General features: G+C 47.7%; 3 protein-coding genes across 3 annotated transcripts in view; 1 reads left to right on the forward strand and 2 right to left on the reverse strand.

The window, feature by feature from the left end:
• LOC144468312 (uncharacterized) overlaps positions 1-25900 on the forward strand; it is a 54050-nt gene that overhangs the window by 18642 nt on the left and 9508 nt on the right. The window contains exons 3-5 of the mRNA XM_078177709.1: positions 3682-3955; positions 20098-20265; positions 21776-21852. Of these exons, the coding sequence (XP_078033835.1) occupies positions 3682-3955; positions 20098-20265; positions 21776-21852 (519 nt within the window). The remainder of the gene's footprint in view (positions 1-3681; positions 3956-20097; positions 20266-21775; positions 21853-25900) is intronic.
• Positions 1-25900, reverse strand: part of LOC144468314 (cdc42 homolog) — a 155290-nt gene that overhangs the window by 14659 nt on the left and 114731 nt on the right. The window lies entirely within an intron of this gene.
• Positions 295-2197, reverse strand: LOC144468313 (uncharacterized). The gene is made up of 2 exons (XM_078177710.1): positions 1644-2197; positions 295-1471 (listed from the first exon to the last, which is right to left on the reverse strand). The coding sequence occupies exons 1-2, from the start codon at positions 1944-1946 to the stop codon at positions 1004-1006; spliced, it is 771 nt and encodes a 256-aa protein (XP_078033836.1). The 5' UTR covers positions 1947-2197; the 3' UTR covers positions 295-1003.

Below are 25900 nucleotides of genomic sequence, written 5' to 3' on the forward strand. Positions count from 1 at the left end.
TGCCCCGGGAAGCGGCCTGCCCTGCGCCAGAGAAGGAGAAACGCCCGCGGAAGCCCCGAAACGGCGATTTTTCGCAAATTCCGATCGTTTCCCGCTCGTTTCCACGCTCGTTACCACGCTCGTCTACACACGATCCATCCTCGCGATTCATCCTCGCGGCTCGTCGGAGCGTTTCGTTTAATCGCGTCGCGCCTCGTTTCCCTATGATTCAAATTCGGAATCGATTGCGCGCCGCACCCGTGAAATCGCTGCGAAATAAAAAGGAGCGCGGGAACGGGTGGTGCGATTCAGAGTCGAGACAAATTGACTCGTCGTTCGCGCGCGCGCTTCGCTCGTGATTTCGTGCGCAGATAAACGGAGCGTCGTGGGGATTGCGTTGGGGCTCGGGACCGTGACGCGGAACGGGGACGTGTCCCCGGGATCGGGGGGGAACACTCGATTGACTTACTATCGATGCTTAATAGTCGTTCCGAATGTATTTCCACTTATCTCGGGCGCAGGGGTGGCCGACCCTCGAGCAGACTAATTTCCCCGATGATGTATCGCCGCGGCTTGTACGCTCGTCGCGGATGGCGACGCTTGTGGCGAACGATGCGACACGATTTCTCAAAATCGATGGCTCTTTTTCTTGAATACCGTGAGGTTGGACGAGCGTCTAATTAGAGCATCCAAGTTAATGGAAAAATCGATTTTCGAGACCGTAACGCAAGATCAAAATATGTCCGTAAATGATCAAAAATCGATTTTTCCCAAGCTGCGCTAACTAGGTCCGCTCGCGTCCGCCCGAGACGATCGTCCGCCGCTGAAAGAGTCTCTGAATCGCGGACCCGTTCGTCCGTGACTTGCGGTCGCCGTGTTCGCAACGATCGCGGCGTTTGCGGTCTCGGAACGATCGGGCCGGTCTTTCAATGAGCGCGCGCAATTTGTTGGCAGAGGGGAGGGGGTAGGGTGCTGCCCCCGGGACGCGATCGTCGTTAAATCGTGTCGAGCGACTACGGGGCCGTCAAATCGGTACGCTGCCGGCGATCTTCCAGCAGAGGACCACGATGACGCCGCAGATCTGGCTGGACAGGAAGAACTGGTAGAGCTCGGTGTCCCGGGCGAACGCCGTCAACACCAGTAGAACGGCCGAGTACATCATCGCCTGGATCGATCGGCAGGAGCAGACCGCTTTCTTGAAACCCAAGAAGCCGGTCAGCCGCGACGCGGTGTGCTTCAGGACCACCGACACGTTCCCGATGTTCGACCGCATCGATTCGAGCCTCTTCGCGATCACCATGCTGCCGAGTTCGACGGTTTGGGTCTCCGCTTCCTGCTGTTGGTCTTCAGTCCCTCGCTGATCTCTGGAAGTCCCTTGCCGGTCTGTGGATGTTCCTTGCTGGTCTCCGGAAGTCCGTCGTTGCTCTCCGGCGGTCGGTTCTTGGCACGCGGCATCGGTTTGGATGGTCGAGCAGCCGCCGGTCACCTTTGTCTTCGTTTAATTTGAGTTATTATTGACTTACGCAGATCTTTTATATAGATAAGGGATTCTTACTTGTCTAGTTATCATTCTACTTGTCAAGACTTAGCGCGATTGATCCTTTTTAAAATTTTCTTTTGAATTTTTAAATAATAAACGAGCGAATCAAGAATCACAGTCGTACCTTCAACTGGTCATCCTTGCTCGGATCGCCGCCCTTGACCGCTCCGACGTCTCCGATCGTCTTCCCTTGTTCGGCCGGCTTCGTCGCTGGTGGTTCGTCGCCGGTGGACACGTCGCGATAGGTCGTCGACGGGAACTTGGGCAGAGCACCGCAGGCATCGGCGACGTCCTCGGGCCTCAGCCTGGCCCTTATGCAAGGAGGAAGCTCCTCGAGCAGCGTGGCGACGTGTTGCAGGCAGGCGCGCCGGCAATGGTCGCGCCTGTTCCTCAAATTGCAGGGGCCCGGGCACTCCGGCCGGTTCATCGCGTGCCGCTCGGAAATTTCCGTCGGCCGGTCTGCTCGCGATTGATTTCCGCGAGCCTGGTGTCGGCCGGGGGAGAGAGAGAGGAGACGAGGAGAGCGTCCCCGAAGCCGTAGAAAACCGCCTCGGCGTGCACGGGGCTTGTCCGCGTCGACGGGGACCCGCCGAGAACGAGCATCTGCCGGCGCGCGTGCGCCACCACGCTCGAGGTGTTGAAAACTTGACTCCGCGTATAACGAGGTTCAAGGGTGACCCGACTCGGTAACGAAGCTTGAAAGGCCCGCGGGGCCGATCCTTTCAATCAAACCCGACGGAGAAGGACGACGGGGGCCCCCTCTGCCTACGATTCGACGACGAATCGCTCCGGTTTGGGCTCTCGTTCCGTGACCAGCCGCCGCGCACTGCGATCCCGAAACCTCTTTCGTTTCTCGCTGGTTTACGAGGCGAAGGCGGCCGATTTTCCGATCAGCTCGCCGAGAGACGTGTCCGCTCGCGGGCAACTTCCGTTCGATCGTCTCGCGCCGTTACGTCGATGCGAGTCGTCGCCTGTGCGACGTTCGAAACGAAATCGCGGGCAGACCGAGTGACAAGCAGCTGCTACCGTTCCGAGTTTATTTACGGAAAAAACCCGTGCAACCTGCAGAAAGAGAACCGACCGCGACTTTACGTATGCATGTATGTCGCCTGCGCGCGGCGGGTGTTCTAAAAGCTGAGACAGTTCGCAAGTTCTTGTTTCGTTCGCAGTTCTTGTTTTTACGCGGTGTTTGACTCCGTCGATTTTTGCCCGAGAATTTGTATCGAATTTGTAGTCGCGATAGAAATTGCGATTTTCAACGCCGATTTTCTTTCTCTGTGCAAATGGTGTTGTAAATGGACGGTGACAATGCAGATCTTTTGATATTTCTTTTTTGCTATCTTTTTGCGCGGAAGTGTGTTGTATATGGATTTTGTGGGAAAAATGGGTGGGCGAAAATAATGGGGGAATTAAAGGAAACTAAGGATAATGTGATGTCGTAATTTTATCTTGTTATTTATCTTGTGATTGATACGGAAATTTCATTTTATTTATAATTATATAAATTATTATATTATACTTATATTATACAAATATAATACAGTAACTGTAAGGATGGGTCAAAATGGGCGAACAAATGTATTGGTTTCCAAAAATCTATATATTTCGACCACGCGACACGAAGTGACCCTAACTGTTGCCTATTGCAAAGTGAAGTCTCCCGTCTTCGGCCGTCACGACAAACACTACACGTTGCCCAGCAACCGCGTGTGTCTTCGGCACCGCGTCTAGATCAAACGCGCTACAAAGTATGCTCGATACCCTCTCACGTGATCGCTTGGCGATCACGTTACCGGCTACACCGAATGCTCTCGGAAAGCATTCAGATGATATCAACGCTTACATAACTTAGAAATTAATTAACAAATCTGAATAGATAATCCCTCCACCTGAGCACCAAAGACTCCATTAACCCTTCAACCAAAGTCTTGGCTTTAGTATTCACAAAAATAAAAACTGTCACCCCTCCCGCCCAATTATAACAAAAATCAGTAATTTGTCGACGAATGCAAAGTTTCCTATACAAAAAGCAACCAACAAAAGTCTCAGTCCCCGCGAAACCGAAACATTGCGAAGAACAAATACCGTCAAATTCAAAGAAGAAACCTGAACTAATTTGTCCCGACGTCGACGCGTTCTCGCGCGCGGCCGTGTTTTTCCAGGCGAATGTTCCCCACCTGCCGCGTGTCGTTCAGCGGCTTAAAGTCGGAGGGCAAGTACGCGGTGCTGATGGACATCGTGCCGGTGGACAACAAGCGGTACCGATACGCGTATCACAGGAGCTGCTGGCTGGTCGCGGGCAAAGCGGATCCTCCGGCACCGGCCCGCCTCTACGTGCACCCGGACTCGCCGTTCACCGGGGACCAGCTCCGAAAGCAGGTGGTCTCGTTCGAGAAGGTTAAGCTGACGAACAACGACATGGACAAGCACGGCCAGGTAAGAGAAGATCATCCCGATTAGAACCGATTTCGTGCGAAGGGGGCTCAGTTTGCCGCGGACAGAACTTTTAGGGACATTTGCGCTGCGCGAGGGTCGTTCGACGCCATTTTTCACCGGAACTCCTCGCGAGTGCATGTGTCGTCCACGTGCGCGCGTATCGAACCGAATAAAATGGCGACACTCGGTACAGAGTGCGCTGACCGGCGTTTATTCTTGATAATAATAAAAATAATAAAAACTCGAGGCGAGCGATTTAATTTAATTTTCCATGAAAAGTCTCTTTATTCGTCCACGATTTATTATAAAAATTCAGCAATAAAGGAACTTGATTTTTTCATTTTTATAAAACGATACTCATCGGTCTGTAGTTTCACTTTGAACCATGTAAGCGCCAATCAGACTCGCGGACAGTTTCTAGCCGATCTCCCAAAGATCTCGCAAGCCGTGCGAATAGAAACTCGGCCGCATCGATCGCCGGAAGCGATCTCGCAGCGTTCTCGAACGACGAAACGTTCTTTCGCAAATACTGTGCGTTCGCAGCGCGGTGTCGGTCACCGACACCGACAGCAGCAAACCGCCGACAGGGCGGCGGACGAGACGGGCTCGTGAACACCGGGGCATCGTCGCCGCGCGCGCGCGCGCAGCGCGTTATTTATCGGTAAATTCGCACGTTCGCGCGGCCTCACGTCGATCGGGTCCGGTGATTTGCGTAAGTCACCGCCGCGAAATAAGGCGGGCGGCGCGGATAACCGGACCGTTTAACGAACGACCGGTGTCGACGGGCGTCCCCGACGATGCTCACCGGATTACAGTGTCGTTTTTCACCAGCCGGGCGGGATCGGGGGACCGTTTCGCTCGCGCGTCGTGGCACCGTTGGACGACGTCGTTGACGAGATTTCGGGACCGTTCGCGCGCATCGGGAATGGCCTCGTAAAAGCGGATATGCCCCGGCGTTACCGTACGGACACCACGTGGGCGTGGTTATCATCAAACACCGCTCGTTAATCGTGGGCGTCGAAGCTGCCACACAGGCCTCTCTCTCTCTCTCTCTCTCTCTCCCCCGTGAAACGTAATATTCCATCGTCGCGCGTCGGCCCGATCGATGACAAACCAATCTCTCCGCGCGCCTGTTTCTCGACCTTTCTCGCCTCGGCTCGCCGTCATCGTTCCACACCCGCGTGTATCGCTTAATTACGGTCTCGCGTGGATATCGTCGAGCCAGTAGAGAGAAGAGGTGTGCGCGCAACGCGACACGTTCCCTGCGGATCGATGGCCGCGTTATACGCGATGAGAGTGCCCCGTGGAAACGTCGCCGGCCTGTGCCGGTCCAGGATTATCACTCGAACAAAACGAGGAGAAGAAGAAGAAGAAGAAGAGGAAGAAACGGGTGTTTGTCTGCGCGAGCGCGCGCGCGCGTCTGGAAAAGGCCCAGGCGAGAACGGGAACAGAGAGTCCGGAGAGTTTCTTTTCTCCACCGGTGAAATATTCGGGGGGGCCCTACGGAGCAACTTAACACCATAAAAAGTGTAACTCTACGGCGGAAAGAGCGTTGGATACTGTATCCGGAAAGACGCGGGAGAGGCGAGGACCCGCCGTGAGGAGACCGGGCCCCGGTGGCGCGGCGGCGGTGGCGACGGTGGTGCGCGGAGGGGCGGGAGAGGGAGAGAGGTAGGCAGAGGAGGCGAGACAAGGGTCGCGCGAACCATCCACTCCGCGGACTGGCCATAATGTTACGAGCATTATAGGCGGTTGGTAGTGGTGTCGTAGGTGGTGTGTATAGTAGGCACGACGGCGTGCCTATAAGCTAATAAATTGAATGGATGTTTGCCCGGAGCTTTTGTCATGATGATCACGAGTAGCCCACGCTTGGCCCGTTGAGCACCTTTTGAATCTCTCTGCACGGCCTGTTCCTGGTGCTCTCGCTCCCTCCCACTCCGACACGCTCTCTCTCTCTCTCTCTCCTTTATTCTCTCTCTATATGCTCTCTCCTGCTTCCTCCTTCCCTTTATTCTCACTCTATATATTCTCTCTCTTTATATCCTCTCTATCTCTTGCTCTATTTCTCTTCCTTTTTATTCTGCTCTGCATATTCTCTCTCTTTATACTCCCCTTCTCTCTCTCTTTCATTTTATCCTGGCTATATATTCTCCCTCTCTATTTAATATATTTTCTTTATATATATTCTTTCTCGCTCTCTGTTTTTTTAATTCTCACTCTACGTATGAGGATACGTAAAAAGAGAGAGAGAGAGGCTCTCTTCATATTTTCTTTGCCTTTCTGTTTTTATTCTCAATCGATACCCAGATAGCACAAGGACGCACTTAAGACGTCGCTAGTGTTCGACGAATTGCCTAGGAACGTCTTAGAAACGCCTTGTGTTACAAATCCAGACGTGTTTTAAAGATCCTTCAACATCTTGACGTAACGTCGAGGAAACCTCGACTACTTATGGAAGTCTTATGGATAGTATATAGATGTTTTTAAAACAATTTTTAGGCCGTTCGTAGACCCCCCCTCCCTCTCTCTCTTTGTCTGTCTATCTGTCTATCCATGTATCTGTCCATCTATTTATTTAAAAATCTGTCTATCTACTTATCTATCTATCCATTCATATATTTATCTATTTATCCATCTATCTATATACCCATCCATCTACCTATCTATCTATCTATCCGTCCATCTACCTATCAATCTATCAATCTATCCATCCATCTACCACGACCTCTCGACAGTTCTCGCGAAAACAATTCCGCTCCGCGTTTCGCCACGGATTCGCAATCGCAGGCCACGCTCGCAATCGCAGACCATGCCAGCAATCGCAATCGCGCCCGTTCGCTTCTCGCGTTATGCGGTCACGCGTTCGGAACGAACAGGCCGCGCGGTTCGAACCGAGCGTAATTAGGCGCTCGTTACCGCGAGATTCTCGCGCCGATTCAAACTTACGAGTCCGACGCGTCGGTAAAGACCCACCGCGCGGCGGCGCGGCATTATCGCGGACCGATCTCTTCCACGGAACGTCGTTCCCCGCGGAACGCGTAACCCGAGGATTTTCCGCGCGGCGCAAAGAGCTGGACCGCGGGACTCTCCGACGGAAGCGTGGACGAGTTTCACCATCTTCGGGAACTTTTGTCCGCGCTTTGATATTTTCCGCGAGCTCCGGATACGCACGGTGCTCCCGCGTTCCTGCAATTATGGTTGGCTCTCCAGGCGAAGCTCGTTCACGCATGCGTTTGCCGGACGGCGACTGCGTGTTGCCGGAAATCATGGTCTGTCTTCCATGGGCGAAAATGGTGGCTTCTCCAGTGGAACGAGTATACCTTCTGTCGAAGCGAAATGTATTTTTAATTCTTTAAAGTCGTTCTAGAAAATTTTTAATTTTCCACTAAGACCGACAGCCTATTCTTTTTTATTATACTATTTCGTAAAGTTACAACAGCATGGTTACATTATGCTCGTATGCTCACGTTGCGAAACGAGCGGTCGGAACCGCCTAATATTTTCCTTTCACGAGAATGACGGTTTCGAGTGCATCCTTTCGTCGGTTCGAGGCTCGCGCGAGGCGGATTTCCAAGTACTCGAACAGTGAACCCTACCGAGAGCCGGTTTCACGTTTGTCCCTTCTAACGCCGCTGAAATTACAAAATGTTTCTCTTCGAGACGATCGAATCAATATCTCGACGCGGAAATTAAAAATTAAAATTAAAATGAAGGAAAGTCGATTCCGTGGCGACGTACACTTCACTCGCTATGTACGCTGATTTAGCGTTGAAACGTGGTTCGTTGACTCGAGAGAAAATTCTAGCAAAGTTGCTCGACTGTTTTACAAGACTAACAGAATACAATGGTATAATAGGCGCGCGTCCGAAGCGTCGCGCTAATTTTTGAGGCGTTTACGGTAATCTGACAGGAACGCGTACACAATAAAAGTCACTTGGCACTTCGAGGATAAGAAAGCGCGACAGGAAAAATTGTCGAGAAATCGTTTTATTCGATAAGAAGCCCGGGTCGCCCTGACTTTTTAAAATAGCCGCGCGGTGACCTTTGCACGATTTTTAACTTAGAGTTCCGCGTAATTGAGAAAATTTTCTTGTTAACGGTAATTAAAGGTCGTTGTTTAAATGTCATTGTGTAAAGAGCATTGTGCAAAGATTGTTATGTAAAGATCGTGATGTAAAAATTATTATGTGGAGATCATTATGTAAAGATCACTATGTAAAGATCACTATGTAAAGATCACTATATGAAGATCAGAACGCAAAGGTCATCGTTCAAAAGTCACTCCGTTCAAAGACCATTTATTTTATTTTTCATCAGCCGCAGCGCTGCGAAGTCAAAAATGCATAGGATCACTGAAAACAAAAGCCCAGGTGACCCGAGTTCTTTATCGAATAAATTGACTTTTCTTTTTTTACATTACCGCACTTTGTTTTCTTTGATATGCTCGTTAACTTTTATTCCACACGTTTTTCCGTCAGATTATTGCAAAGCGATGTTGGGACGAACACCCTGTAGATAAAGCGGCGGGTACTACACGCGTATCGTCGACGCTTGACCCGACCATTTCGCGACCAAATGACGGATGTGTGCATCGATATGATTGCGCTGGTTCGCGACCATACACACGACGGCGGCGTACGCGATTCCGTCGATCGTAGAGGCTCGCCTAGGGAGAGCTGCGCGGTGAAAATTGCACGCAACACGGACGTCCGTCGCGGCAATTATGTTTTACACGAATGTACATCGCTTAATTCATTTTACGCGGTGTGTCGGACCACGGGGTTATTGTTTCTATTGTTCTTTTTGCCAGTAACCGTGCCACAGTTGAACGCGAACAAAATTTCATTTTATTCGACTACAAATAAAACGAATAGAATAAAAAGAAAGCTAAAAATTTAGCAAAAAGAAAGACAGAAATATGAACGAAAAATTACCGAATAAATAAATTATAAATAAAGAAATAACAGCAAGGCGATTGGCATAGTAACTATACGACGATATCTTAACTATGTGCGAGGATAGTTAGCTTAGTAGTTAGGCTTGAGGAGAATTAAGAAAATGGGTTAATGGTCATTTTAACGCTCGAACGACGGACTCTTTACCAAACGAAAATATACGCGACACTTAATATACCTGTGCGACCAAAATCATTGGCAATTTCTCGTAAATTCCCCCGCAAGATGTTCTTTTTCCTCGTACCAAATTTGACATATTCGAAGCTATAAAAAAAAGCTGTATAGAATAACAAATTGCCTTTTACCGAGACGTATATTTATCCTGAAAAATGCCATAGACGTCGGTCGTTTACAATGAACAATGTATTAGTATTGCCATCTGTTCCGGACATAATGGACGTAAAATGCATGCCTTTGGACGTCCAGTGCTTATTGGACGCTTCATATATTCCCTCCCTTTTTTTATTATTTTTATTTGATGTATTCCCTCTCTTTTTTATTATTTTTATCTGATGCATTCTCTCTCTTTTTCATTACTTTTATTCTACGTATTCTATCCCTTTCTTTTTATTCTTAGATATTTTTTCTTTCTATATTTTCTATCGTTTTCTTTTTCTTTTTTATTTTTACTCTGTACATTATTTCTCTTTCTCTTTATTAGATATTTTCTCTCTATTTTCTCCTTTGTTCTGTTTATGCTCACTCTATATTTTCTCCCTCTTTATTTTTATATATTTTCTTTCTATGCATTCTTTCTACCTTTTCTTCGATTTCTCTTTCCTTTCAGTCTCACTCTATATTCTCTCTTGCTCCCTCTTCTTTAATTTAATTCAATATACCCTCTATATATTCTCTCTCTCTCTATTTATCCATCGATACCAACGCGTACACTATAGACTCCGCGCGGCAGAGATTTGTTTGCGATTCGTCGAGAAACGGTTCGGAACGCTTGTGTATCGCGGGGAACACGGGGTTCCCGGTGGAGGGAAACGCGAGGGGCAGAGAGGGGGGTGGGGAGAGTAGCGTTGCCGTGGAAAGGACGAAGAGTGGAAGGAGAAGCACGAAAGCGACGAAGAGAAAAAGCTAGGCGGAGAGAGAGCCCGAGTGTGTCGAGGAACAGACACACCGGTTAAAAGCAGTCGTGTCGAGCGCCGAGCCGGGAGCGCAGGGAGAGAGAAAGAGAGAGAGAGAGAGTGCCGGGAGAGCCCGGGAGAGCCACGCAACGCCAGTCAACTCAACTCGACGACTCAAGTGGTAGGGAACATTCCTTCGCTACGGCCACTATTTCATCGTTTCGTATGACGCGATATTATAAGACCCCCGCCTGCGTGCTGGCTACTACACGGTGGTCCAAAAGCAGGCGTCCACCTGCGACACGGCCGTGGCGAGGCGGAGTGACGTCGTCGACGGCGAACGCGACGGCGAACGCGACGGCGAGGTCCTCGCGCGACACCTGCGGGGAGCGAAGTTTCTCGCGGCCGCTCTCTTTCGTCCCTCTCTCTCTCTCTGGATTTCTCTCTCCTTTTATTGTCTCTCCTTTTCACATTCTCTTTGTCCCTCTCTCTATATATTGCTCTCTCTATTTCTCTCTCCTTTCATTCTCTCTCCTTTTATTTTCTCTCCTTTTCGCATTCTCTTTGTCCCACGTTCTATATTTCTCTCTCTATATTTATCTCTCCTTTTATTCTCTCTCTCCTTTCATTTTCTCTCCTTTTCACAAACTCTTACATTTTCTCTCTTTCTTTCGCTCTTTCTTTCTACCTTTCTCTCTCTATTTCGTTCTCTCTTTCGTCTTCTCTCTTTCGCTCAGATTCTCCGCGATCCACTCGCATCCTCCATTCCGTCTCTCCCATTCGCCGTCTCGTCTCTCTTTCGCTCGCGCCTGGAATCCCGGATCGGCGAGGACTTTTCACTTTGGGGTGAAATATAAATTATCGCGCATGAAAACGCTCGGGACTCCGGCGGTCTCGCTCGAGAACGCGGTTAGGCGCATAGCGCGAGAGAATGAAAGATAGTGAGAGAGAAAGAAAGAAAGAGAGAGAGAAATTCGCTTCGCACAAAGTCGCGTATATTTTTTCTCTTTCCCGGTTCCCCGTCTCGTTCTTCTTGTTTCCCGGTCGATCGAAGGATCAACGTCCTTGTCGTCGATCGCGCAGGGGGATCGTCTCCCCCCCTCCTCAGAGTGTAAACAAAGAGACCGTACGTTCCGCAATAAAAACTCTTACGTCCGCGGCCGTTGAATGCGTTTCTGACGTTTCCGTTGAAAATACAAGCGAAGAGGAACGATTTCTTTTCGTTCGCGGAACGCGGCCGTAATCGGTTCTATGGACAGTCTACCGTGACTGACTCATCGCGGACAGAGAACGCGCGCGATGTAGACAGCGAAAGAAAGAAAGAAAGAGAGAGGGAGAGAGTGAGAAGGAGAGAGGAAGAGAGCGAAAGATAGGAAAAAAGAGCGGTGGACGAGCCGGTGGAATAATACGAGGGAGCGCGCGCGAGCGGGAAAGCAGAAATCGAAGGATATTAATAATTTCTTAACGCGCGCGGCGTGCTAGCCGTGGCGTTCGAGCCGCCGCCGGCTTTATTCGCCCATAATATTGAGATTAAAAAGGATTTATGATCAATCCCGGGGGCAGATCGCGCCTCATCGGCTCGGAGATCGCGGCGTAATCGTCGATTCGGAGGCGTCGACGAGTACGAATCGATCCGTTGATATGCTAAGCTTCCGCGGTCGTTATCTGGTGTCGCAGCTATATCGCGTTGGGATCGGATCCAGGTAGAAGTTGCCACGAGCGTTTCGTTTCCTTTCGTTTCGTCGCGGTAGGAAAGGTCTCCATTCGGAGCCGCGACTCCTCGATCGGCCTTTGCGCAACGCCGTGACTTCAAATACCTGTTACATTTCATATAATTAATTAATTCAATTTTATATCGATCGTCGTGAGTGTCTTTTACAACGCGAAGAACGGTAGCAGGTTCGTTAATTCGCCACGAAATCGGACCGCGGGGTCCGGATCGCGAATCGCTCGCAAAACCGCGGACTCCCACGATTCCGCCTGGCCGAGACACGCGGCGGCGCAGGCGGGTATTAAATTTCGCGGCTTCCTGCGGTCGAACGTGCTCGATCAATTCAACGAAAATTTATGCGGACAAGATGCCGCCCCTCTCGCGCCCCTACCGCCCCTTTTAAATACGCGCTCGGCATACCTGCGCGTATTACGCGAGCTTTTCCTGCGGCGAGACGCGTCGCGTCGCTGGTTTCAATTCTGGGAATTCAATTTTCGTGGCCGAAATGATTTTAACACCTTTAAGAGGACTTGTGGATCTTTTATATTATTGCCAAAATTGGATTTAGTGAAAATTTTCTAGAGTGCTTATTATTATATATGTTTTAATAAAATAGATCTGAATTAATGTAAAAATGAAATTCGTGGAAACATTTTTGTAAACTATACTATATTAACCCTTTAGTAAACTTATTAACGTTTCAAAATAATTTTTATCGTGTTCATTTATATTTAGAAAATCTTTAAGTGCTGTTGACTGTTGCACAAAGTAGTTTGGTAATTCTTACAACTACTTCATTTCGCCATAAATGCATCAAATGCGCAGATTGATAATTAATTAAAAAATTCAGTTCCTTTACAGTTCCATTACCAGGTGTCTTCTTAATATTGTACCTTATCACAGAGTTGTCTCGACAAATAAATCTCGTAGACATCAAAGCTCTGAACAATTGTAATCCGGTTCGAAAAAGTGAATCACAGAAAATCCGAGCAATAAATCCGAAATTAGCCGAATCGGCTTTCGGATAGAGAAGGTGTCGCTTCTCCCGGTCAGATCGCCGTCGCGTCGCGTCGCGTCGCATCGTGGGATTCGCCGAGAATCGCGAGAAATGCGCGCCTACTGAAACGCGAGCCGTTCGAGAGAATCGTTTAAAACGCTCCCAATAAAAAGCAGTGGAAGAATGTCGCTTCTCGGTTGGCTTACGTGGTCGAATCGCGGGTCTCGGGCCTCTCCGGCTTTCCTCCTGGCGCGTTGCGCGCGGCGGTCCGTGCTCGCGCACACGTATATAAACATGCACATACATATATTCGTGGCCGCGTCGGATGGCGAATCCACACACCGACGAGCCCCGAACAGAGTAGAGCAAATTGGAGTTCTGACAGGTTGCAGTGGGGTGTCCCACCGTCCAACGGCGCAGAGAAAACGGATAGGGGCAGCACCCCGGGATCCCAGACACCTATAATCGTACGGGCATAAAGTTGCCCGCTCGGAAACCTACGGTCCGGTCCGCGGGGACCGAGACAGAGAGAGAGAGAGAGAGAGAGAGAGAGAGAGATAGAGACCGGGGGATCGCGCGTACTCGTTATCCGGACTCGAATTAAATTCGAGGCTTCTGTTCCTTTTTTCTTTCTTGCGTTCTCCTCGCGTCCCGGACGGTCTTCGCCGGACCCGAAGGCCGGAGATCTCTTCTCTCGCTCTCGCTCGCTCTTGCGCGCGCGCGCTCGCGAGAGAATATCGTTTTCACCGTTAAAGAGGTGTCCTCGGTCACCGTGCTACCGTGCGATCGCGGTAAATGGATAATTTACGAGCGATTGCGCAATCGAGAAAACGATACCGTCGTCGACCGTGGCGGCACCGGACGAAACGCTGCCATAAACGTCTAACAGGACGAATTTCTTCAAACGACAACTACTTTGTCGTTCTATTATAACGTTGTACTATCTGCCAACCTTACGATCGGACGAGTCAATAAATAGATCGATGGATCGTTTCCGATAAGGCGTCCGAGAATCTTATTTCAACGCTCGACGATCGCGAGATTTCTTTCAATGAAGCAACTTGTTTTCGGAAATATCGTGCTGCGCGGATTTAGTAATCATTGGACGTCTCGAAGGCGTCCATTTTACGTCCATTTTAGGTCTCATCGTATTTATACCGCCGGATCGACGAAATACCCCACTGAGCGACTCGCGGACACCGAAACCTAACCCAGACCTTGAATCGGTCTCGTGTCAAGGAACGCGGTTAATTTCGAGAGCGAGAGCCGGCCCGTGAAAAAGAGAGAAAGAGAGGAAGAGAGAGAAGGCGGGAGTGATGGTAAGGCGAAAGAAGGAGACGCGACGGAGTTCGCGGGAAGCCACGAATTTAACGCGCGTCGTAATCGATGAAGCGGACACCGGACACCGGGGGCCCCGGGGCTCGACACCTTGAATCGAGACGACACTTTCGACCGGTTAATCGACCGGTCCCCCGGCCGCGGCGCGGAAACCGGCGCGCGGCCGTGGCAACGCGAACGGAAACACGTGAGGCCTTTTCCACGCGGGGCCGACAATTAAACGCGGCGCGGCGAGAGGATGCCGGCGGTCTAACGGTTTCGGGTAAATAGTCGGCGCGGCGAACGGAAGGGGGAGGATCCCCGGGGTCGCCGCGCGGGGATATTAATTTGACGGCGTAATCTCTCGTTATAAAAATAAATTACGGCCGTGGTCCGAGGCGGATTAAGTAACGAAACGTCACAGGAGAAGGAGACACAGATTCGATCTTCCTTCGATCGATTCACTCTCCGTGCAGCACCTCGACATCTCTCCTTCCCGTCTCCCCCTCTCTCTCTCTCTCTCTCTCTCTCTCTCTCTCCTATCTCCTCGCCGTCCCCGCGGAAACGAGAAAAACGACCATAAATCGCGCATGTAATACCGCTATCAACGTGTATTACATAGACGCGGCGCGTCGTTTGATGAATCGCCCGATGCAAATTACGTGCGTCCGACGATGAGACCGTGGATCGAGCGAGTTCGGCACGAGAGAACTGGCTGTGTACGCGCGGGCCGAACCGCTATTTACCGCGATAATTTCGATTTACGGGAACGTCGTGAACGGCCGCGCGCGGACGTCGGCTGAAACCTTCTGAAACGCGCGGCGTGCACGCGGCACGTAAAGGACGCACACGCGAGCCTCTCGGGCACGGCGACGAGCCGCGCGAGCGCGCGCGCGCGCGGGTAAAGCGTTGTTACGCACACGCTGGCGACGGGGTATTGACTCACCGATTGTCACGTGAACAAAGCAGAAAAATCCTGAGGCGAGAGATGGCGAATCGAACGCGGTTTTTGCGATCGCTGTGTAGGGCTTCGCGGACCGGAAATCGAGAGGACCGTTCTCGATGGCGCGGCGATCCGTTTCCGGTTGGCGGATTCCAAGATGGCGGACTGTGGGGTGGGTGATGCCGCGCCTGTGCCTCGAGGGACGAAAATGTGAAATACCAATTCGCCTCTTTTGGCGTGCCAAGTACAATAATTGTATTCTGGTGTGGCGATGTTAGGGTTTGTCAAATTATTATGTGATTGTTGCAAAGTATTTGTTATATGGGAGTATCAGCCTTTATTCGAAGCCTGAGGTGGTTAGGTAAAGATTTACTATAAATTTAAAATTCAAATTTAGAATTCAAATTTAGAATTCATTTATAAAATTGAAAATAAAAAATTATTATTTTTCTCTTATTTTCAATATAATATAAGCTCCGCAATAAGCGTATAATAATTTCATAGTGATATTAGAATTTCATATTTCTGTTCCGCGTGGCAATACCGTGGCGCATCGTGTTGCCTACAACTGGCTGGCATAGGTACTGTTTATCCGCGTCGGTGTAAAAGGCGGAAGTATCCTTGTCTCTATGTAACGATGTTAATCCAGATAGCACAAAGACGTCTTTGAGACGCCTTAAGCCTCTCGAGCCAATCAATTCTATTGAAAGAATTATGCGTACCTTACGTGTACACGTGTTTGAACGCGCGTTTACTTAGTCAATTTTCTAGCTATTGATTTTCCAAGTTCTCACGATATTTATTTAAAATGAATTTTATTGGTTTCTTAAATCTGACTACAATATTTATTTAGATAAAGGATTGTTTGATGTTGTATAATAAGAAACTTTGAAAAATCTGATTTTGACCAAAATTATTTAGAATGATTAGGGCGACGTTCAAGTGGAAAATTAATGTGAAACTGGTGCCTTGAAATGTCTATTTTGAAACGTAACTGAGACGTCATTAAGGCGTTATTAAGACGTCTTATTATAGACTTATTCGGGACATATTTAAGACGTCTTATTTTATGCGTTTTGGGACGTTCATTTTAGGTCGCAAGACGTTTATACCTTCGATGGATGTAAAATGGACGTCTTTAAGACGTCCAGATATATTTCTATTTTTGAGGTTAGACTACCTGATTAATGAAAGCAATGTGCCATCGATATCTCATATATTATATTAGGTCATAGATATACAGATATTATTATATATATTAGGATATGAATACAAATATTATTATTATTATTACTATATATGTTATGATATATTAAGATATACTATATTCTCCACCATAAACACACGGTTAACCATCGAACTCATACAATCGGATCCCCCTTGCTTCCAGCATTAGTTCTTATTGTTTGCTTCTTCTCGTCGTCGACGTCCTTAATCGTCGGTGATTCGTTGCTTTCTTAATTATTAGGTTAACCACCGGTTCGCTCGAAAGCGTAACTATATTTCCCATGACATTGACACGCTTTCTTTTCTCATTACCATTGTTTCTGCTCTAACGTTCGCTGCTTCTCTAGCATCTTCGATATTCTAAACGACTCGCCGAGATCGAAATAATCGCATCTCGACGACTATAGTATAATAACATAGTATATAGTATAATCAGGATTTTTCTACCCTCGCACGCGAATAAATAAATTATAATCGTTGCTACTTTGAATGCATCGCCGAAAATGTAGAAGTTGTCAAGAGAAATTATTATTACTATTTATAACTATTTATATAATAATAAGTGTAATAATTACTATTATTCGGTGCTCTCCAATATTACTAGGACTAAACTGCTTCTATCTAATAATAATAATAAGAATAATAATAATAATAATAACAGTTATTATTAGAATAGTTTATAATTGCAAGAGTAACAGTAATAATTTCTCAGGTCGACTTTTTTTGATAATATATTAAAATTTATAACAGTGACGATAATTTATATATCCACATACTAGGATAGCAAAATCATTCGTTACTAATTAACAGTAATAGTAAAAATAATAATAATAATAATTGATAGTAATAATGGCGATTATTAACATAATTAATATAAGTGTATTCGTTTCACGGTAAAACGAAACAGGTGTCTCTGTCATCGCAGCGCCGGATAAAGATCGCGCCATACCTCTCGAAAAATGAAATAAAAGCGGCCCGACTTTTCGAAGGTTCCCAGACAAGCGTGGCCGCCTCTTAATCGGCAAGGTCAGCGGTTTCTGCGAGAGCCGGAAACACTCCTGTCCTAAAGAGGAAGAGAACGGGTCGCTGCAGAGACGAGACAGGAGACAAGAGACGGCTGCGGGACACGATCGCGCCAGAGCCGGGACGCGCGCGGTTCGTTAAACGTTGCCGGGACTCGTGTCCGGGGCGGTGTTCGACAAAAAATTGAGACGTTTAGTTAATTATCGAACGACGCGACAACGACGCGTGTTTCGCTTCACGCGATATTCGGCCGTCGCGCGCGTTCTCCCCCTTTCTTTCCTTTTCTCTCTCTCGCTCTGGAACGGCGCAACGGTAGTATATTCGTGTCCGTTGGATGTCTGGCAGCGTGTTAACGCGCGATCCCGTCCCCAGATATCGGAGATATATTTTCAGCGATAATCTTGTCGCTAATAAAAATCGCAATTTAATAACGCTTTCCCAAGGATGCGCGCGCGCGCGCACGCCCGTAACTTCTCCAACGATCCTCGACCTTAATAACCGCCGTCGAACAGAGAGATTCGATAACGTTGCCCGGTTTCGCCCGATGGTACCGTGACCGATAAAAAAAACAACCCTAATGAAACACCTTCGACCGGCGTCTCGACACGCGACAAATCATAACGGTCGAGGCCTAATTCGCTTCGCTCGCTAATTATCACGGAATTCAGATCTTTACGTGGACCGGCCGCGCGCGCGACCATAGCGAACAATCGCGCGAATCTACGAGATTATGGCTGAGTTAGCTAGGTCGTTTCACTTTTACCACGGTATTACATCCTTCGCGATCGTGCCGGTGGATATTTAGCTTTTTTAATGTCTCTGAGAAACAACAGTTTCGTTTCTTTGCTAATTTTCTGATTATTAGACGAAATGGTTATTTTTGTGATTTTTATCGCAGTCTTATTCTTTTATTTTTCTTAGAATTTCTTGTATCGAATTTCTCATCCATTTTTCTCATCTATAAATATGTAATTTATTTAATGTACTATATTATGTTGTAGTAAACTTATTCTTATCAAGAATCGAGGTGTTTTGAAGGCCGTTTGAAATACCATTTTCTTCAGAAAAAATCCAATCCTTTTAGCTAACGATTTCTTAACGAAAAACAGTGACCAATGAGAAGCGAGCTCCGCTGAGGCAACGCGGATGGTAACCTATAAAATTATGTAAAATTGAAACGCTTTATCGAACGAGGTGACGATGAAGTTGTTAGTATACGGCGCTTGGTTATTCGGGACTACTTCCTCGGGCTTCTTACGTATCGACGCGGGAATTCGCGCTCAAATCCGAACAAACAATTCCGTCGGCCATATACGGGCGGTCGACGTGTTGAGATAAGCTCAAGTAGATCGTCACCAGGCTTGATCATACACCGAGAATCACGGCGCCGATATTTACCGATTATTCGACGCTATTTTTATCATTTGACACGCGTGGCAATTTTTAATGCATTAATTTTTTACTGCATTAATTTTTTATTGCATTAATTTTTTATTGCATTAATTTTTTAGGCAATTAGGTTGTAATAAATATTAGATGTTTTATACACCAAAAAATCCTTGATTAGGTTATCGTTTTCCATCTCAATTCTGTCAGACAAGGCTCGCGCCTCGTTTAAATATTGTAAAAGACTAGAATAAAAGTCGAATAAAAATCAAATAAAATTCGAACAAAATTCGTATAAAATTCGAATAAAAATCAAATATAATTTGAATAAAACTCTAAAAATCGAGCAAATCGTCTATGCTCGATCGTAGCCACCGTCGGATCCGGTCACGCGAGTTCTCGACTTGGTCCACTGCTTCGTCGAAGCTCTCCGTTTCCGACGAGTATCGCGCGTCACCGCCGCTTTTGTCGCTTCGCGTCCGAACACTTCAGTTCTCTCGCGTTCGCACGAAACGGCGACCGGTAATCGATCGCCGTGTCTCGGCGGCTAGAGAGTCTAGATTTCCGTGGAAGACCGCTGAGGTGTGCGCCTATCGATCAGCCGAGATCCGCGGAAAAGATGCCGCGAGGGTCGGTGTCGGAAAATCAACCGGTCGAGAACGTCACGAAAGTCGCGCGCGGGGGTTGGCTGTCGTTGTTCGAGTCACGTGGAGAAACGTCGCCGGTGCTGCGGACGTTGTTGGGTCGCGCGATCCCCGGCCTATGTTCGTGGGTTACGTGTTCCGCGACGCGGCCGAGATTTCACGCGGCCGGGAAACGTCGTCGTCCCGGACAGGAAATCGATGGGCGAGCTTCGACTGCGCCGGAAAATGGTCGTCGATGATGCTCGATATCGCCACGGGGACATTTTCGTCGACGCCGCGCGCGGCGCGGCGAGAACAATTAGGCGATAATATAAAATTGCTATATTCTCGTATCACGATGTCAGATCTTGTTAAATTAATATTTATTTATGTGCACGCACGATGTTAAATAGTAAGAGAGTGTCAAAGCTTTCTTTAGGCGATGGTTTATTATTTTTTATTTCAAAATTACTAGTTTCTACTAGATATTATTATTACTATCATTAGCAGTATTAGTGCAATTGTATAATATAACAGTAATAATATAATAATAAAAGAACTGCTGCCTAACCTATTTCTAATCCCAAAATCGACAGAAACGCGACGCCGTGTCTCTCGAATCATCGTCCAACAAAACTATTATTTTATTTCCTACAATTAAACAAAAGCAATGATACGCGACGCAATCGTATACCTAAGCGATTAATATTACCGTTTTTGCTCTGCCCGCGAAGACTTATTGCCCGTCGTCGCCTGTTAGCGTTCGAGACTCGAACTCGATTTATACGCTTCCGCTTGTTCCTCGTCGGTGGGGAACTCTTAATTAAGACTGTATAAATCACGGATCGACGCATTCACGTTTCACGGTCTTGTCATTTTTCTCGCAGATCGTGCTGAACTCGATGCACCGGTACCAGCCGAGGATACACTTGGTCCGCTGTCGACAAACCGACGACAACAACCTGCACATCACCGACCTGCAGAAGGAGGAGCACAAAACCTTCATATTCCCCGAGGCGATCTTCACCGCGGTGACGGCCTACCAGAATCAGCTGGTGAGTAACCACGATCCCTTTCTACAAACGGAGATCCCTTTCTCGACGATCTTTTCTTAACCCTTGCCGATTTAACCGCGTCGGGAATCCTTCATGCGGTTCTAAGTTGCGATTTATCATTGCAAGTCTGTTCATTCGTTTATTCAATCTTTTATTTATTTCTTCATTCAATCATTTATATATTTAGTTATTTATTTCTCCATTTATTTATCTATTTAGTCATCCATTTATTCATTTATTTATTCGTTCACGGATATAAACGATTCGATAGCTGAAATGGTTAGAAAGGGGTGGCCATCTTTGACGCCTAATGAAAAGAAAATTAAAAGACAATGATCCATCATTGATTCTATAATAAATTTCCATAATAAATTTCCATAATTCATCGAACACGCGAGTCGAAAGAATAATTAAAAAAGAGTGCCAGAGAGTTTGAAAAATATTAAAAAAATTATATAAACAAAAAACGTCACCATAGCCTCTGTCGTTTTAATTTACTATATTAACAAACGCGTAAAATCCGCGTCTAGACGCAGTACAGTCGCTCGCAAATATTCTTCAAAATAGAAAAACACATTCCACCTAATACCACACATAACTCATATAATTATCATAATAACTTCGGTCTCCATAGCGTAAAATTATATTCGCCGTACTGCCTAATAAATTTATTCACGCGAAGAGCTATATTCGCACAGTTGCCGTTCATTTTTGTTGGACAGTTTTCTGCACGAAACCCCGGGTCTCTGTAACATACATTTTAATGCTATCGGCGGATGAACTATAGATCGGTTCGAGATGTTCCAGGCAAAACGTCGGATCATAAATATACAACGGCAATCTCAATATACAGCAGTAATTATACAATATCAAATCACAAGTATAAATAGTATAACCCGGGTACACGGCTCCCAGAGGCGGCGTTTACTTTCTATTTCTATCTCGCGGGTTTGCCGGCCGAGTAATCCGTGGCCGAATAAACGTCGAGTGGGATATTTTACATCTTTCATTTAGACGGAAATTATCGAGCGGTCGAAGTCAGGATAGTCGCGTTATTAACCATTCGCAGTCGGTGCCACTTTAACCCTTTGCTGTCGAGTGGCCAAGCTGAGACGCCTCTAAAAATTGCCGCGTTTCAAAATAATTTTTATCAAATTTAATTATATTCGAGAAATTGTTAAGAGCTTGTTAACTGTTTCACGAGTCGCAAAATTCGGCACCAAGTGTAACTAAATAAAACGGTAACAAAATAGAAAAAACATTATTAATAACGTTTGAAAAATTTATTTCGAGGTAGAGAAAAATAAGACGCCATCTGAAAACTAAAACGTTTGACACTAAAATTGTTGAATAGCAAAAGTAGTATTTAATATTTTCTATTATTGTATTAATAATTTTAGTAGTATTTATACCTGCGTTTCATATCTTTCGTCGAGCACAATCTTGAGCCCCCCTCTACCCCCACCGCGCGCAAAGGGCCGCCAATCGACGGATTATTATCATGTTGCAGATAACGAAGCTGAAGATCGACAGCAACCCGTTCGCCAAGGGCTTCCGGGACTCGTCGCGGCTGACGGACTTCGACCGGTAGGTAGAGCACCGACGAGCGAACGATTCCCAACAAATTGGTCGATTTATTTCGCGGGTGTATCATTGCGAGCATTGGGCTACGATGGGAAGCCGATAGGAGGCCGATAGGGCGGAGGCGAACGCTAGCCGGATAGCGGACGGAGGGGATCATTACGCGCCATTATAACGTCGGCACCTTAATCATAGCGCCGGCCGAATTATCGCGCGATCTCTAAGATCTCGTTAAAAGTGGAAATTTATACAACGCTAAATGTTGATGGAAAGAGAGAGAGAGAGAGAGAGAGAGAGGGCCGCGCGCGACGTTTGATCCTGGGCAGGCGTGTGCGCGCACAGAGAGAGAGAGAGAGAGAGTCGGGGCCGATTCCCGGGAGTTATCCGCGATCATCTATCTACATGAATGACGACGCACCTGCCCTACGGGGCCGCTAGGCCGCGCCTTCCGCGTTTATGACCGAGCCCGGTACACACGCGCGTGACAGAAAAGTATTTTTTTCTTTCTTTCTTTCTTTCGCCCCTGTGCGTGTTGCTCGCGCGGTGCAACAGCGTCGCCGCGCGTCAACGGATTACCGTTAACGGCGACAAACTAACGCCCCAATTAGCAACGTTTCCATTAATCCTGGCAGATGCTCGGCAATAATCGAGCGGCGTCGGCGGCCACCGATTGCCCTCGCGGGACCGATCCGCGCGCGCGGGGCGCTCTCCTCTCGGTCCAGCAGGCCGAGAGACTCGCGAAGAGAGTCCCAACGCGATACGGTTATATCCCGGTCGTTTCTCTTCAATTAACGCGGCCCCGGAACGGTGGCCGGCGCGCTCGGGTGCGAATACGCCCACTAAATCGTTTACATCGGCCGATCTCTCGGCGGATCTCGCGCGCGACTCTCTCTCAAGGTTTTATGCAAATCGCGTCGCGCGCTGTTCCGCCGCGCTGGACGCGGCGAGGCGGTTTAAAGCGGCGCGGAGCGGAGAATCGATAACGGCCACCCAATAAAGTCGTCTTTTGCCGGGCTCTCTCTCTCTCTCTCTCTCTCTCTCTTTAGCAGACAGAGAGTGCCTCGCGGAACCGATATCGAGCTGCAATACGCGAGGCGAAGCGTCTTCTTTTCTCCCCGAGCCGACTCTCTCTCTCTCTCTCTCTCGTCTTCTCCGCTCCGAGAACGAGCGGGCAACTGCGGCAACACCTGCTGTCCCCGGGATCGTGCGACCGATGCGATTAAAGAATTTGTTCGCCGGTAATGGAGCAATAATTAAAAGATTTTAGTGCCGCCGCGGGAGCTCTCCCCGGCACGGTCGCGCTCCGAAAGTCGGACGGGCTTCTCGTCGTTATCGCGGCCCAGATTTCGAGCTCCATCGCGCGCGCGAGAGTGCCCGCTCTCCGGCGATATTACCGTAAGAAGGCCGGATCGTTCGCCGGTTATGCGTGGGGATGCTATGGGATCGTCGGGATCGTGTGGTTTGATCTCTCGCTGCGGGGTGTCGGAACAATGTAGTTGATGTCGAGGGATTAGCGGCGATATTTACGTAATATCGAAGCAAAAGTATTGGAAGAAATGTATTGAAAGAAAAGCATCGAAACAAAAGTATTGAAAAAGAAAATATTGAAATAAAAGTATTGGAACAAAAGTATTGAAAGAAAAGTATCGAAACAAAAGTATTGAAAAAGAAAATATTGAAATAAAAGGATCGGAACAAAAGTATTGAAAGAAAAGTATCGAAGCAAAAGTATTGAAAGAAAAATATTGAAACAAAAGTATTGAAAGAAAAATATTGAAACAAAAGTATTGGATACTATCGATAGCAATTTTCAACAAAAGAATAGAAATTTTAGTTAAACTAGAACCATCACATAATTCACAAAGAAATATTAAACGGCGATTACTCTAAATATCTATACTTCATTTCATCGATTGCGATAGGCACGCGTGACGACGCGTCGCCAATCATATTTACTGTTATTAACAGTAGACAGTAGTGAAAGAGTCCGAGAAGTAATAATAAATCGTTGCATTAATTTCAACGTCGCCGCGCAAAAATCGATTCCGACGTATCAACGCGAAGCCGGAGTCGATTCTCGATGAACAAGGACACGGGCATCTAATTTACAAGACAGGTTTATCAAGCTGATCGGATCGTATCATAGATAACGAGAACGCATAGATCAACCGCGTTGCTGATTTCTGAAACATGCCTTCTCGTATCGATACTCGCGTTACTCGATACGAGTGCGCCCACTTTCTTTTCGATTCTAAACGGGTTTCGCTACTGGAATTATTCATACGAAAATTATTTAGAAAATCATTTAGCCGTCGAATCTGAAGTATCACGCTATTCTTTAACCCTTTGCACTCGAAGCTATTTCAATTGTAATTCTGAGACCATTTTCTCTGGCTTATGATATATTTTATGCTATATTTTATGCGACAAAGTGCGTTTGGTACATGCGAAATTGATTTTCATGGACTCGTACAAAAATGACTCAACTAAACTTTTTACCAAGTAAACAGACTATACTTTGTCAATGTGAAAATTATTTTAGAATGTGGCAGAACAATTTTAGTGATGTTTTAGAGTCGCCAGTCGACTGTGAAGGTTTAATTGAACCGCAGCAACCCTAACCTGTATTAAAGGGTGCCGTGTTTCGGTTTTCTTCGAGGTAAATAGCAAAGAAAGTCAGAGATAAAAAAAAAGAGAGCTAAAAAGGGAGAAATAGAGTTACAGAGAGAGAATGAGAGAGGAAGAAAGAAGTGAGAGAGAGAGAGAGAGAGAGAGAGAGAGAGAGGGAGGGTGATATACAGACAGAGAGAAAAGAGAGAGAGAGAGTGGAAGAGAAAAAGAGATAGATAAAGAAAGAAACACAGTAAAGAAAATAAGGAGAGTAAAGAGAAGAAGGAACAAGAAGAGAAAGAGGGGGGATAGGAGAAAAGGAGAGAGAGAGGCACGCCGGTAATCACGTGCAAATCGGAGGCGTGTCGAGAACTCGGTCGAACCGCAAAGTCCTTTCCTCGGCTAATGCGTTCCCCCGGCCCGCGCGAACAGTTTTGGTAGTGCCGCGTTTCCGAGAACCGATGGGCGTGACCGGGCTTTTCAACGTTTTTCGTGAAACGTCGAACCCGCGTGGACGTGGCGCACACACCACGGCGGGGTGTTGTGTTGCCCGTCAGCTTTCCAAACCCGACAGGAGATGACGACGAAGAGAGAGAGAGAGAGGATTGGAACGCGATCGATGATAGGGTGGGTCCCGGCCGCGTGGTCGCCGTTGTTTGTCCAGGAGAAGAGATTCGACTCTTAACGGATCGGCGCGACGCGCGTTTCTGTTCGACGGATCGACCACTTTAATGACACGGCAGTTTGGTGGAAAGACGATCGTTCCGAAATCACTGGGCCCCGTCTACCACGACCCTCCTCAAATCAGCACCTGCCTAACCGAGATCACGAAATATCTTGCCCCGTCATTCCGTCGAGCGGGCCCCGTCCATCGAGAGCACGGAGAGCTCTCTTTCGTTCTTTCAAGAAAAGACAAAGCGAGAGAAAGAGAGCGAAAAAGAGAGAGAGATAGAGAAAGTGACGCAGAAAAGTCCATCAAAAGAGTTCTGCATCAAAAGTCCATCCCCCGCGCGGAAAACTAGATTTTTTCGCTGGCGATCGCTGCAGCGCGCGCTCTCGGAGCCCAAAGGTCGAGAAGTCGCGGCGGAACGCATCGGTCGCGATAAGAGGGTGTGCAAGATCGAAGAAAACGGTTCGATTCGGTCGGTTAAGAGGAATGGAGCGGAACGGAAGGGAACGGAAGGGAACGCCGCGCGGCTTTGGCGGTTACGGCAGTCGTGTTCGGCTGTGCACGGATGCGGCTCTGGCGGCGTCCGGAGTTAATGAGAGAGCGGCCGTACGGGGCAATACGGCGCATGCTCCCGCCCACTTCACGCCGCCGCTGATAGATAGATGCCCCTCCGGCCCTTTTTCCTCTCCCTCCCCTCCTCCTCCTCCTCCTCCTCCTGCACCACGGCCGGGGCCTGTCTCTCTCCGTTTCTCTCGCGCCCCAACGCCGCGCCAC

This window comes from Augochlora pura, chromosome 4 (assembly GCF_028453695.1).
Source record: "Augochlora pura isolate Apur16 chromosome 4, APUR_v2.2.1, whole genome shotgun sequence".
NCBI classification, from domain to species: Eukaryota; Metazoa; Arthropoda; class Insecta; order Hymenoptera; family Halictidae; genus Augochlora; species Augochlora pura.